At 32.5% G+C, this 13,920-nt stretch overlaps 1 protein-coding gene across 4 annotated transcripts in view; it reads left to right on the forward strand.

The window, feature by feature from the left end:
* The window catches only part of LOC106712577, a 92,085-nt gene that overhangs the window by 31,172 nt on the left and 46,993 nt on the right, over positions 1-13,920 (forward strand). For 3 of the 4 annotated variants that reach the window (XM_045683564.1, XM_045683565.1, XM_045683563.1), the window contains exons 9-11: positions 5,596-5,727; positions 6,020-6,514; positions 9,693-9,852. In XM_045683564.1, coding sequence (XP_045539520.1) covers positions 5,596-5,727; positions 6,020-6,514; positions 9,693-9,852 — 787 coding nt within the window. The remainder of the gene's footprint in view (positions 1-5,595; positions 5,728-6,019; positions 6,515-9,692; positions 9,853-13,920) is intronic. The other variant, XM_045683566.1, reaches the window with a different exon arrangement.

Here is a 13,920-nt window from a genome sequence, read left to right on the forward strand (position 1 = left end):
ATGAATTGACGAAGAATATTTTATTGTTACCAAAGCTTAATTGGTTATTATATCCGAGCAATTGACGCTGTCTTTACGTTTGGATTCCAATAGTTAATCTCATCCCATATGGCCGACGTCGGGCGCAGCAAGCGGGCGATGACGAACATACCCGGTCAGTCGATTCGTCGCGGACGCATGTAACGCTTGCGTATAAACTTGCGTAGATTATTTGGAACCTAGATTTAGTGACTGTATATAGGTACTTACGCTGTTTATTTTATAGTGTGCGTGTTTTGTGTGTGTATTGTGTTGTGTTGTGTGTATTGTGAAGTTCATGGAAACATGTTTTGAATGTAAGTTTTTGGTTATGTTAGTTTTATAGTGTATTTCAAGGAAAAGAATTTATTCACATTTTTCTTCTAAATTTAAAATACTTTAATCATACTTTATACTTATACTATAAATGCGAATGTTTAGATGGATGGATGGATGTTTGTTTGAAGGTATTTCTAAAACGGCTTAACGGATCTGGATGAAATTTGCCATCGATATAGAGCATAGTCTAGAAGAACACATAGGCTACTTACAAAGTTTACTTTTAATTCCGCGCGGACAGAGTCGCGGGCGATAGCTGGTATAGAATAAAACTTTATTTCAAGAAATGATTCCCACACTCGGTCATTAATCTGTCATTAAAGGATGATCTTATAGATTTATTATGAGAAATCTATACTTCAACATTGTAAACAATCGCTTGGTATTTGGTAGAAAATAGACTGAAGTGTGTTGTTTATATGTCAAGGACTCCGCGACCTATATTCCTATGATTCGTAATTCAGCATCTGGCTATTACTTCAAGGGAATCTACGCATTCAATAAGATAATTCCTCTATTCTTATCTATGTTGAAGGCTTGAATTAAGTGTCATGGTCTTTATTCTGTCACTGCAAACGCATTCCAAAACTTAGCATTCAATTGGTATAGCATTTAATACTGCACTAGGAGTCAGTCGCTGAGGTCTAACCTAACTTTTTTGATACTTAGTTTAGACAAAGGATATCTCACAAGGACTATGGACCCTAAAAACAGCAGTTAAATTAACTAACCTATGTATTAGGATAGATTATTCCTCATAAGAGTATTTAATCCTAACAAAATCCTGAAACATTTTACGTTTCATTCCTTGACCTAATTTTGAGAGTAAACAATTTTATGATAACTCTAGACTTGTATACTTCACGTCAATGTTTTCTCGATATTGAGTAATGATGTGGATTGCTCTTTAGTAACCGAGTTTCAGCATCCACGGAAATAGTTCTGATGGAAGCTTGGCGGATGGCCAGTGTAGCTGCGTATGTGTGCTATTGGTAGATTAAGATTCTAAATACATCAACATTCGAATACTGTTACAATAATTAAAAAAAAAATATTTTGTAAAAAAATGTGTCCTTTTTGTTCTTGTTTTTACCTTAGTTTCAAGTCTCTTGTGGCCATATAATTGTTTACTTGCATTTTTCTTTTCTATAAGGGTGAAAGTAAATACAACAGAACCAACAATTCATATTATATAAACATAAAAGTCTTGGGCTATAGTTTTTTTTATTTTATTAAGGCGAGCAACGTTTAACAACGTTTAAAATTAATGTGTTATTTTCATAACCATGGCTATTTATTTATAAACGTGCTAATACCAATGTTTTCTAAAACTTCAGGATTATTCTTTGGATTCTTTCAATGTTTTTTCAACATCACATATTGTACTCGTAGTATGATGTACCTTTGAATGCTAATAAAGAAAAGTTTAAATAGTAAAAAAATATAATTTTCAATAACATCACTTATTGATTCCAGAACTAAGCACAACCTTATGTTTTAACTGTTATTTTACAATATTTTTAATTCTAGCTTTTTCTCTATCAAATATGAAAAGGGATGCAAAAATTCTACTATAAATTCTAGTACAAAAAATATATCCCTGAGAATCACCAATCGCCAGTAGAATTAGGAACTATTCGCATACACTTTCTTTTAGTGAACCAAGTACCTACGTGGGAGAACTTTTAACAACTTAATTAGCGACACCATAAGTCATACGTTTTAATTTATTTAGTCTGCGTGACTAAACGCAGCTCTTTGTGCGATGACGTCATTTCTTAGTACTGTGCTGAGATGTTTCGTATCTGCACGAATTAATCTTTAACGTTAAGTATCGCTAAACCAATTAAAGTATATTTTATATTTAAATTACATTAATATTATTAAAAGATACTTCTACATGCCACAGATAGACTGTACCTAAAATATATTATATTGTTTGTTTCGCAATTTTAAAATGTTGGTACTACAAATACACAATCGCGAATATATTATAATCTGTTCCCTTGACTCTAGTTGCATATCTATCGCTATTAGCTATATTTTTATATTATAAAGTGGCAAACGAGCAAGTGGCGAACTGGATTCGTAAACCAATTTTCAAACCCTGCTTATTCCATTGAGGTAATTTTTCATCTGGAAATAGAAAACTTGTATTTATTTTCCTTTATCTAAACTTCTATGTTTTACAAGCTCATAAACCAAATAATAAAGCTTCCTTCATAGTGCTAAAGTGTAAAATTAACGAGTATCATAAAAACAAGCCTCGAATTAGATATACGCTGAACGGATTTACACAATAACAATGTTGCGAAATGATTAGTTTTAAAGTTGGCAAAACACCGGAGATTGCTGCAACAGACTTGTTAAATGCATATGAAACGTATCCTGGAATGTTAATACCTTTAAATTTGTATGTTGCGAAATGGTCTAAATAAAAAACTTTGCATATACTACATACTACAATGTTATATTTTTTACCATCACTCACTATGAGAAGGAAAATCTTTCTTTCCTTCAATATCAAAAATTTCTATTCTCTAGTTCTAATTTCTCATTTTGAGATAACATAGTTCGTTGACCTGCAAACATCACAGTTCTTTTTAAACACAAATTAATGCATGTTTTCGATAAAATTAATAGCCTTTTATCAGTAAACACTCGTATGCAAATATCCTTTTAATTAATATTCTGATTGAGTGTCCAATATGTAATGCATTTTATAATTTCAATTTCGTGTAATTAATATTGATTGAATGCGGTAACAAGCTTTGATGACTTTAGACTTATCAAAGTTCAAAGGAAGAATGTTGCATAAAAATTTAAAAGATGTTATTGTATCTGTCAAAAATTAATGGTTGCCACTAAATATATTTTGAATTTTATCAAAATACAACAGTAATTACTAAATAGCCTTCAAAAAACTTCGTAACCAAAGAAGTTAGTGAAAATATTTTTATACTGCTATCAAATATAGAATAAGTTAAGGGGAAGAAGTTTATAGTACAAATTATTATGTGTTGGAATTTTTATAGAGAAGGACTTCGTCTTGTTCTTTTAAAATTGGCCTAATATTATTACTTCAAGTATCTAGATTACTGTGATTATATGCCGTATATCCGTCCATGTAACCTATTATAAACTAGACAAATTAAATAAATGCGAGCCTACGTGTAATCTGGACTCATTTTGACCTTAATCCTTTAGCACGCAATGCAAAGATTATACGCCTACCCTCGATGTAATGTCCACTTTACGTGGACATACATACATGAATGAGAGCCAATATGGCTCGCCCTAATGAATTTTTGACTCAATCTAGTAAAATATTCTTCAGCTCGCAGTTAATGAGGCTATTTGCTAACGGTAAAAAAGGGAACAAATAATAAAGAAACCGTTATTCAGTAAACTTACCATGCTATCAGTGCAATCTATACTGTAAAGAAAATTCAAATGCAATTGCACAGGAAGTCGCACAATATTCAGAACACGTAACCGTTTGCAAATGTTTGCACCGGCGGGGATTTCAACCGTTGCGTCTCCAAGTGTGTCAAGCCCGAAGGGGCCAAACAAAACGGCCGTACGTGTCCCTTCTTAGCACGAAGATAGCCAGGAGTTAGAACGCGATCAGTATATAGGTTAGCTAAAAAAATTACAACTAATGAACCTCAATCCGTAGGTTTAATTGCCCAAAAATTATTATCACTTTCATTGTTGCAAAAAAAAAATACAAAATTACAATAGTCAAATGGTGGAATTCAAACCCACGACAATGTGGTCGCATGATTGTGCCCTTAGCCCATTATGCTATTGGCGCCTCTTATATATTTCTAAAGGTATTTCAGTAGAGAAAACTTCACGGTAAGAAGCACTATTTACAATTTGTAATGGCCGCGTGACATACGAATGTAATTCCAAAACACAAATTGGTGATTCAACAAGCGAAGCCAACAACCCCCATCGGTCACGGTCGGCGAGCCTTAAACTGTGGTCGATTGCCGTCTCTGAGCACGCAGGCGTCTTATTAATGTATTTGCACAGCGTGACAATCAGTTTTGTACATCTAACCTTATTTTAACCAGAAAGAACATTTTATTGCCCGTTAAACTATTTTATGAGCTTTAAAATTCGATAACTCAATTGTTTTTCTTCTATTTCTATTACGGCTGGTAAATATTATGCCAGTAGGTAAATTAGAACAGTAGGGCTCAAATTCAGCGATGGCATACAACTGACATAATGAAAACACTAACTGGCGCCAGTGAGCCTGCCAGACTACTAACTATTCTTGCCAGACTACTAACTGTTCTTGCCAGACTACTAACTGTTCTTGCCAGACTAGTGCTACTATCGTAATGTAATGCCACATGGTAAACTAAGCATTAAGGTATATTTTGTTGGCGGTTAATAAACAATAAATTGTTAGTTCTCTGGATGAAATTAAGATATTAAGTCTGTGATTAGTACGGAACGAATCTTTTGTCTTTAAACTTGTTAGTGATCGGTTTATCTGGACGTCCTGTGGTAACGAGCTTTTGTGTAGAAAATTGTCCATTCAGTGGCCGGCTGCTACCAATTTACCCCTCATCCGCGGCCCGATATTGAATTACTCTATCCACTTGGGCAACGTATGGTCTAAGTAATGAACTTAAGCAGTTTGATAATTTTCTCTCATTAGTTGTTCTTCGATAAGAGTTTGGGTAGCTGTTTTCTTTATATCTCTTCTGTTCTCTATAAGAAGAGGTTCTATACACCGCACTGCCGATTGACGAAATGGATTTTTTACATTTCTTTCTTAGTATAAAATTGAGTCTTCTTGTTCAAGTACACTTAAAAGTACTTTGTGGTAATTTTACTAAACTACTCATTCGACATCCGAGTCTAATATTTTCATATTGAATTAGGTTAGTTGTTCCAGAATTGTGTTTTATTCTTGTACCAAACGTAAATGTTTTCTCGTCACCATTCAAATTCACAATTACGCAATTGCGACAGTTATCTCTGCTGCGTTGACAATGAAGATGAACTAAAAATAACACGCATTCTACGACTCTTAGTATTTCCTAATAGGATTCATTAGTCAGGAGGGCATTTTTATATTGCTTTTTTTTTATAATGCATAGTAAAAGGAAATTTGGTCAACATGAGTCTATATTGAATCCTCAAATCTCATCCACCTTTATAGTAGTTGTCAGTACAAACTGTAGTCTGGAAACTGAGGCTGTACTTGTATTACAGCCGACGCCCCCCAAGAAACCCCCCCGACGGAATCTGTCGGTGTCCCCCACCCACGCCAACTCCCCCTCCTCTGGCTACAGCTACGAGTTAAGGGCGCACGCCAGGAGCCAGGATGATTTGGATGAAATACAGGTAATAGACCTACAAATCACTGAGTTCTTCGGATAGAGTGATTACTTGATAACACTCATGTGTTCAGCAAAGTTATTCACATTTTAGTTACATATTTTTATATAGTTCAGAAATTATGGTCTTTCATCAACCGAATGTCGTTTTTTTTTAATTTTACGGCAGCTATTTTCAGAGATTATGTGTATGTATGCTATTTGAAGTCATTGCCAACACAAATTATTCAACGTCTACTAGAATAACATCTATTGGAAACTGCTGGGACTACATTTCTAACCATTGTTTTTTGTTACAGGGTGCTAAACATTATCTCAAGCATGGTCGCTCGGTAGATCAGTACGTGGACGGTAAACTATCGTATGCCGAATATGAGGAGAACCATAACTCTCCCAGAGTAATTCCCATCCCTAATCCCAGACCCAGTCTCAAGAACCGTTCGCAACCCGTCGCCATCACGGCTATGTACGAAAATGTCGTCATAAAAGAACAGAATCCCAGACGAAAGCTTCGGAGAAACAACTTCCCTCCTTCCTACGAAAACGTCGAGATCAGAATGAACGACACCAGATCTAGAAAGTTCTCGAACCAGGAACGGTCTTCCCTTGAAAGTCTTTTAGACGATCAGTCGATGAATAGCCCAAGCGAATGTGAACGGTATTACGATAGGCATAAAGCGACTATTCCTTTATCACCGACACATTACGATCAGCCCCCGACTCCCGACCATCCGCCACCTTCAGCCAAACAAGCAGAGAACAGCATTCACGAACGGATCAGGCCGCTGAGTCAGGTTAGTCCTGATTGATGTTAGCACGCACAATGCACAATTAGTTTGTATATCAAATAAAAGTCTTATATGTCTTACAAATCTTTTAAATAACCGTATTGATGCATGAAAACAAATCCTTTATCTGTATGTTATATATAAATAAAAAGTACGTATTAGCTTTTCTGACTTTGCTTGTTTAACGCTGAAATGCCTTTTAGTAATATTTCTGTTTAGTTCCCATTATATAATAACTAGAAGATATCTCGAACTTTTTTTATTATTTGTATACGCTAGAATACAAATAACAATTGGATATTTATGTATTGTAACAATTATTTATTTTAAATTGTAAACTGTAGTGCAGTACAATATTGTAGTGCAGTACAATATTATAGTGCAGTACAATTTTGTAGTGCAGTAATCCGACATGCACGATGTACAAAATTGTTTACACTTTATTCACTGTCATACTAATTTTAATGTATTTGCAAAATTTGAATTTTGTTTTATTAACAAATACATTTCAAAATTTATTGTAATTACGTTTTGCAACGTACTAATTTATTTTTTTAACTTACCACTTCAATATCACCGATTTTAAACAATGCATGCGATTTGCCTCTGCCTTAATCTTTGGCAAAATTATCATTATTTTCAAAGTAAATTTTAAATATTTCAGCTAATTATGGAGGTTGTGGAGGAGATAAGAATTAGGAAAAAGTCTCAAGGTGACGTCACCAATAGTTAATACTGTTTATTTCAGGACATTTAAAATGTTCTTGAATAATTACCGCCATTCTGGCGTACGGTGCTCTCAGTAATTTAACATCAGTTACTGCCATCCTTAGTATAGATTTTCTGTAGAAATATACACTAAGGGTTTTCTTAAGTGACTGTGTGTTATATAAAGTAATACGTTATGTAAATAGATTTTTAAGCTAAATGCTAAGGTGCTATTTCATTAGTATTAGAATTAAATATTATTTAAAATTACAGTGAGAAATAATTGTCGTTAATATTTTGATTTTTTTTTGTTATGAGGCCATTAGGTAATTTCTAAATTGTATAACCAATTTATATCAGTATTCTATGAAGTTAAATTTTTATTTTTTTAAGTTTCCTATAGTTTTTAATTTTATTATTTAAGAAATGTTTGATAGAATACGGCATTTCAATCGCATTTGAAGAAAAAATATACAATTTTTTTTTTGTCTTACAAAATTACGATGTCATCTTTATAAAATTAAAGATGAAACTTATTAACTTCAGATTAACAATTTAAATATTTAATACTATTTTATATCCTTATAAATTTTATTCAAAAACATTTTTACCACATTATTATGTTAAGAAATTCTAAAGACAAAAAATATATTTTAACTATGTCATGACAAAATATTACATAATCTAGGAGTTTTATTATTTTTATCATTTCCTTTGTATTTTTAATTGGAGTATTAATGTGACCCAACTATTTTGAAGTATATAATAATTATAAATAGACTGACGTATTTTTTATTAGTATATGTCAAGCATTTCTTTGATCCCTTTTGTTAATGTTAGTCTTCGCTAATTTTTAAATATAAAGTGACATAAACAAAATTAAACTAAAAATAAAATTGTCTTTATAAATGAAGATATTCTGAATTTTTGGAGTGCAATTTTAAATCTTTAGTTATCATATTAATTTCTCTTTTCTCTTTTAATTAGTTAATTTTTAAAATCGTAATTTTGCTATTTTTTTAAATAAGGCAATTTCGTTTTATGACTTTTGTTTATACCACTTTGTGAAATTAAAGCTCGAGTATTTGGTTATTTTAAGCTATCATTTGTATTATTTTCGATTTTATTTAGTTATATTATTTTAATAAAGCTTTATTATTGTCATTTTTGTTGTTTTATTTTTAAATGATTTCTTTACTTTATATTTTCTCCGCTTTTATTAGGTTAATAATTCAATCATTTAGTTGAGGGTGGGAACTTGTGAATTTTGAATAAATATTTGATGTAACTATGTTAGCGGGAAACGCTGTACGAGTTAAATTCATCTTTTGTTTATGTTTTTGAGTTTGTAATACAACAAATAATTGTGAACTGCAAGAAGCAATTATCTCATAGCAATTTCTACTTGTTAAAGATGCATAGTTTCGTTTCCCAAGGCGCTGTCTTAATTTGAAAACTTTAAACAATGTGTGTCATAGTCGTTTGGTATATAAATTCATTAGCAATATTATTATATGACGTTAATTTTTTATTTTTCCTAATTTTACAAACTCCAAAAATTAAACATGATTTTTAATCCAATCTTACTAAAAAGAGATCAATATGTCAGGCGCCTGACATGAATCAATCAGCAATAAAATGAACATGAAAAAGACTGTCGCTTATGAAACTGTACAAAAAATATTGAAATTAATAAGTACTGTTTCAGTTTCAATAGTATATATTGTATGTAAAATCAAATTATACTTAGATTATTTAATTGCCTCTATGAATTTCTTTATTAATATATCATGACGCTGGATAAAATTTATAGAGAAAGTTAGAAAATAAGACACATTTACACAGTCACATCGTTTATGTCTTTTTCTTGTAACAACTACGATTCAAGTTTACTTAATACGTAAAATAACGGTATTTTTCTAATATAATCAAGACAAAAAACTGAAATATTAAAACATTTTTGGCTGATTTCTTTTAATAATACAAGAATATAAAAGAATACTATTTGAAGAATACTTTAGTGATTGTATCTTCCTGGCTGTGTCTGTTTGAATATCAAATTTATTTTAAATTTGTTTACACAAACTCGTCAAGCGAATAATAATATTATGTGTTGTATAGTTAAACGAAGACCTAAGAAGAGCACATGAATGTAATTTGATAGTAAGATGATTTTCACAACTATGTAGTAATGGGTGTTTTCCTCTCGGGAACGATTTATTTCATGGATGAGATCGGCTCAATGAGAAGAAAATCTCAAAGGACCGATCGATCGAGCTTACTTAAAGCGAAAGGTCATCATTAAGGGCACATTTGGGATATTACAACGCCATCTTAATGACTCCACAACATAACAGTTTCGATACAGTATTTAGGTTCTCTACAAGGAGGTATCAAAGGAAAATGTTAATTATAGACATTTAAAAAAGATCGAAAAATGTAAATGGGATTCTAACAATTGCCTACGTTTTGCTAGGAATACAAACGGAGATCCATGCTGCGCGACAGTCAGACTGAGACTGAGATGTGCTTGCTGCGCGCCGCGTCCGCCGCGTCAGTCGCCAGTGGCGCCACGGACCGCAGCGGGAACACTGACAACTACGTGGAGGAGTACGTCTGCGATGTTCCATTTGCTGGTAAGTACTTAGGTTACCATTTGGAGGAATACTTAATAAAGATTCCGTAGTGACGAAGATGGATCGGGCCTTATTTTAGAATTAAACTACGACTACCCTCTACAACTGACAAGGAATATTTTCTTGTTTCTATGACATTTTTGCAACATATGCTTACAACTTTCTGCTTCATCACTCTTCTCTGATAGACTTACCTTTAAATTCTCCTGCCTTCACACTTCTTTTTTGTCTCTGTTTTCTTAAAGATTATTAGAAGGATGATAATGTTTTTATAGTCTTCGGCAGTTGAAATCCTTAGTGAAGACACGACACTATCAGTGAAAATAGAGAAGAGACTAGGGTAGTCGGTTTACTGCAGTCTTTCAAAATTAAACACGAATATAAACTTTCATTTCGATTCCAATTATCCAATTCGATGCAATAACTACATTTAGTTCAACTACATTCGACATTTAATCATTACTCGCAGAATACCGTTATTTTAACGCAATATAAAATTACCTTTTTTATAACTAATCAATCTCTATCAAAAGTTACAGCTATTAGCAATAAGCATTGCAATGAGTGGTTACGAAATGAGCATATGAATGCAATAAATGATTTACGATTATAAATGTAGTGTAGGGCATGTTGAGTAACGGTTCCTCAACCTTTTGAATATCATTTAAACAAACTTATCACTATTTTTGATGTATCTATATATATATCTATCTATATATATATAAAAGAAAGTTGTGTTAGTTACGCCATTTATAACTCAAGAACGGCTGAATCGATTTGACTGAAAATTGGTGGGCAGGTAGCTTAGAACCAGGAATAGGACATAGGATAATTTTTACCCCGTTTTCTTTTTCTTTTTTTTTTTATTCCGCGCGGACGGAGTCGCGGGTAAAAGCTAGTTTTGATATATTTTAAACTTTAATATTGACGTATTAAAGTTTAAAAATCATCTCAGAATTTATCGTCAAAAGCTTTGTGGGTTGTGTGAAAATAAAACGCGTCGGATCCAATCAAATATTGGTGAAATATTTGATTGGGGCTTTTCTGTTGGCGTTGCGGCTGTTTGCATACCGACAACAGTCCGTTCTCTGTTTGCGAAACAAATAAAAGAATCGACCGAAATTCACTATTCACGCCTTCCATTGCTATTGTCTATTATTTGAGAATACAAAAAGACATTCATATTTCTGAATAGTCTTGTTTTTAATCAAATAAATTTCAATCAAAACATTTTTCTCTATCTCGCAGTTAATGTGGTGTTTTTTAAAAATCTCCAACATAAACATTCAATTGTCCAAAGAGCATCTAATTAAGTCCTTAGTAAAATGAACATCTGTTTGAAATCGATTAATGGGAAAATGTAACACATCTATAGGCAAATTGATAAAAATCTCAATGACCTATATGAAAAATTAAGCCTGAAAATCAAAAACAATTTAATTAAGTTATTATAGCCCTTAGAAATAAGGAAAGTTATAATAAAATGTATGTTTCAATGTATTTTGTTAGGATCGTCATATAACCTTCAACAAACGCATACAAAAACTTGTTCCTTTCTAATAACAAGTAAAAACGCGCTCGTAATGCACCAAGCTTTGACCCGAATGACTCTATTAAGTTAACAATTCTTCACGCCTCACGGAATATGATAGACTTTATAATGCGCTCGAATACATATTAATGTAACTAAAATGCTGCTAGCGTGTACAAACAACAAAACTTGAAGAAAAATAAAACGTTTTCGTATACATGAATACAAACGTAAGCATGGTTTGGATTATCAGGAGCGAAGAACCGCATATGACAAGAAGAAATTTAAAAGTGACTGTGGAGGAGTACAATGGAGAGGGCCCATGATGAGAAGAATAGCTTGCGTGAAAGGTGCCGTGGTTAAGAAGAGAGCGACGATTGAGATGATGGAAGACAGATCGATCTAAAAGACGAAAACCTAGTGCGCTGACACTACGTACATACATAAGTGGTATAAGAGCAGATGATGATAATACGCTACATAAAAATGGGTTTTGACCTACACGTTTAAATTGTAGTTAAAGCGAAACAAACGGTAGAAAATTTGATTACCATTTGAAGCTATGTAAAGATAATTCAAAGTTCATAAAATATAGTACAAAGCAGGTAGTAACTAACACAAAAAGTTACGCATCCCTGCATTTTCTAATTATGTTTTATTGTTTTTTTATTACATTTGGTATTGCTTCCCTTTGGCCGTATTTAAAAAAATATCTGTATCTAAGCATAACTGGGCCTTTCACAGTAGAAACTTACGAATAAATATTCCCAACACTCAATGTAACCATGATTTTCAACTACGTAAAATGTGTTATGTGAAATTTTGTATTGGATTTGTTGTAGCAGCATTTTAATGTTTTCATTTAAAAGGCGTGAATACTTTTTACAAATTTTTATAACTATATCTCGTGTAGCGAACTATTATATCTGTCTTACAATACCGTTATTTTATTATTATTGTTGCGGTTGAATATAAGTAAAATTGACAAAGGTCATTACATTTTCTTATAGGTAATTGTTACAAATAAATTTAAATTCAACAAAAATCAAAAATTATTGTAATATTTTACCGCTTGTCGAAATAATAGGTTGTTCTTTTGTGGTATTTCTTTCTGATCCATACCAGTAAAATGTAAATTATATGAAATCCTTCCAACATTATAAATGCGAATGTTTAGATGGATGAATGGATGTTTGTTTGAATGTATCTCCGGAACGGCTCTACGGACCTTAATGAAATTTGGCACATATATAGAACATAGTCTGGAAGAACACACAACACACGTTTTTATTTAATTCTGTGCGGACGGAGTCGCGGGCGACGTCTAGTGTATTAATAATGTTTCAAGTTTCAAACTAAATGATTGAAAGATATTTACGTGGTACGACCGCAGATGGTATGGCGGTTTCCTCATACCGAAACCAAAACTTGATTCACTCGTTCCAACCGGCATTAGGCTAACCGCAAGAACTTCCTTCTCCTCTTACAAAACTTATAGTTTTCATACGATTCGTAAAGTACGATTCACACGAACAGTGTCGTTACGATTTTGACGCGTCTGAAATTTGAAAATTACATGTAAACTTATATGTAAATGTTAGCTGGAACTTTGTTATCAATGAAAGAACTTTTCAATTTTAACTAATCGAAATTATAAATAATTTTAACGAGATAAACTTGAAAATAAAAAACGTAAAGTTGGACTTATCTTTTATTTTTTTGAACTCTATGAAAGAAGTGTTTAAATCCGTATGTCCTTCTCAAAGTAAATAAACGTCATATTATATATATAAACTAACAAAATAACAGTGTTTCATCATAGAACATATTGTCTATACTTACAGTACATACCCTGTACCTATCTGTTTCAGTCACGTGTAGAGTTAAAACAAACAAGAAATTCTCCGTGACTTATCGTAGCGATGGTTTTCTATTTATCTGTTGCATGTAATTATTTCAATGTCGTCTCTCGGTATAAACAAATATAAACATTATTGTGAGTACTAGAACCCCTTTACGAAAACGCATTGTTATTACCTCATTAAAAAAAAGATAACGGTTATAAAAGACATGTCCACAATTGACGATTGTCATTTCTTATTGGTTAATTCAATTACGCAGACATTTCAAACGTTGAAATATTCATCAATTTCTCGAAAGCAAATCCTATTTTGCAATTTCAATACTAAGCAGAGTCAATAATTCAATAATATAATATAATTAAATAATTCAATTCGAAGAATAAGCTCAAAAAAGTTTACGCCGCCTATTAAAAGTACGATACCTGTACAAAAACACTAATTGTACATTAACCCTCATGTCTATTGAATAGAATACCTGTTATTGGAACAAAGACCCTACTAAAGTGAGACAAAGCGTATCGGCTAGGCAAGACAAGCGTGCAAGCGCAAGACGCAAAAAGCGTAACTAAAGCAGCGCAGGCGCCGACTCGACGACCACATCTTTTGTCCTTATTACCGTAGGGTTTAGTTAGTTTGTTTAGTTTGTACTTACATAGGTCATTAAGGTTATAAAAC

The sequence above is a fragment of the Papilio machaon genome, chromosome 22 (assembly GCF_912999745.1).
Source record: "Papilio machaon chromosome 22, ilPapMach1.1, whole genome shotgun sequence".
Classification (NCBI taxonomy): Eukaryota; Metazoa; Arthropoda; class Insecta; order Lepidoptera; family Papilionidae; genus Papilio; species Papilio machaon.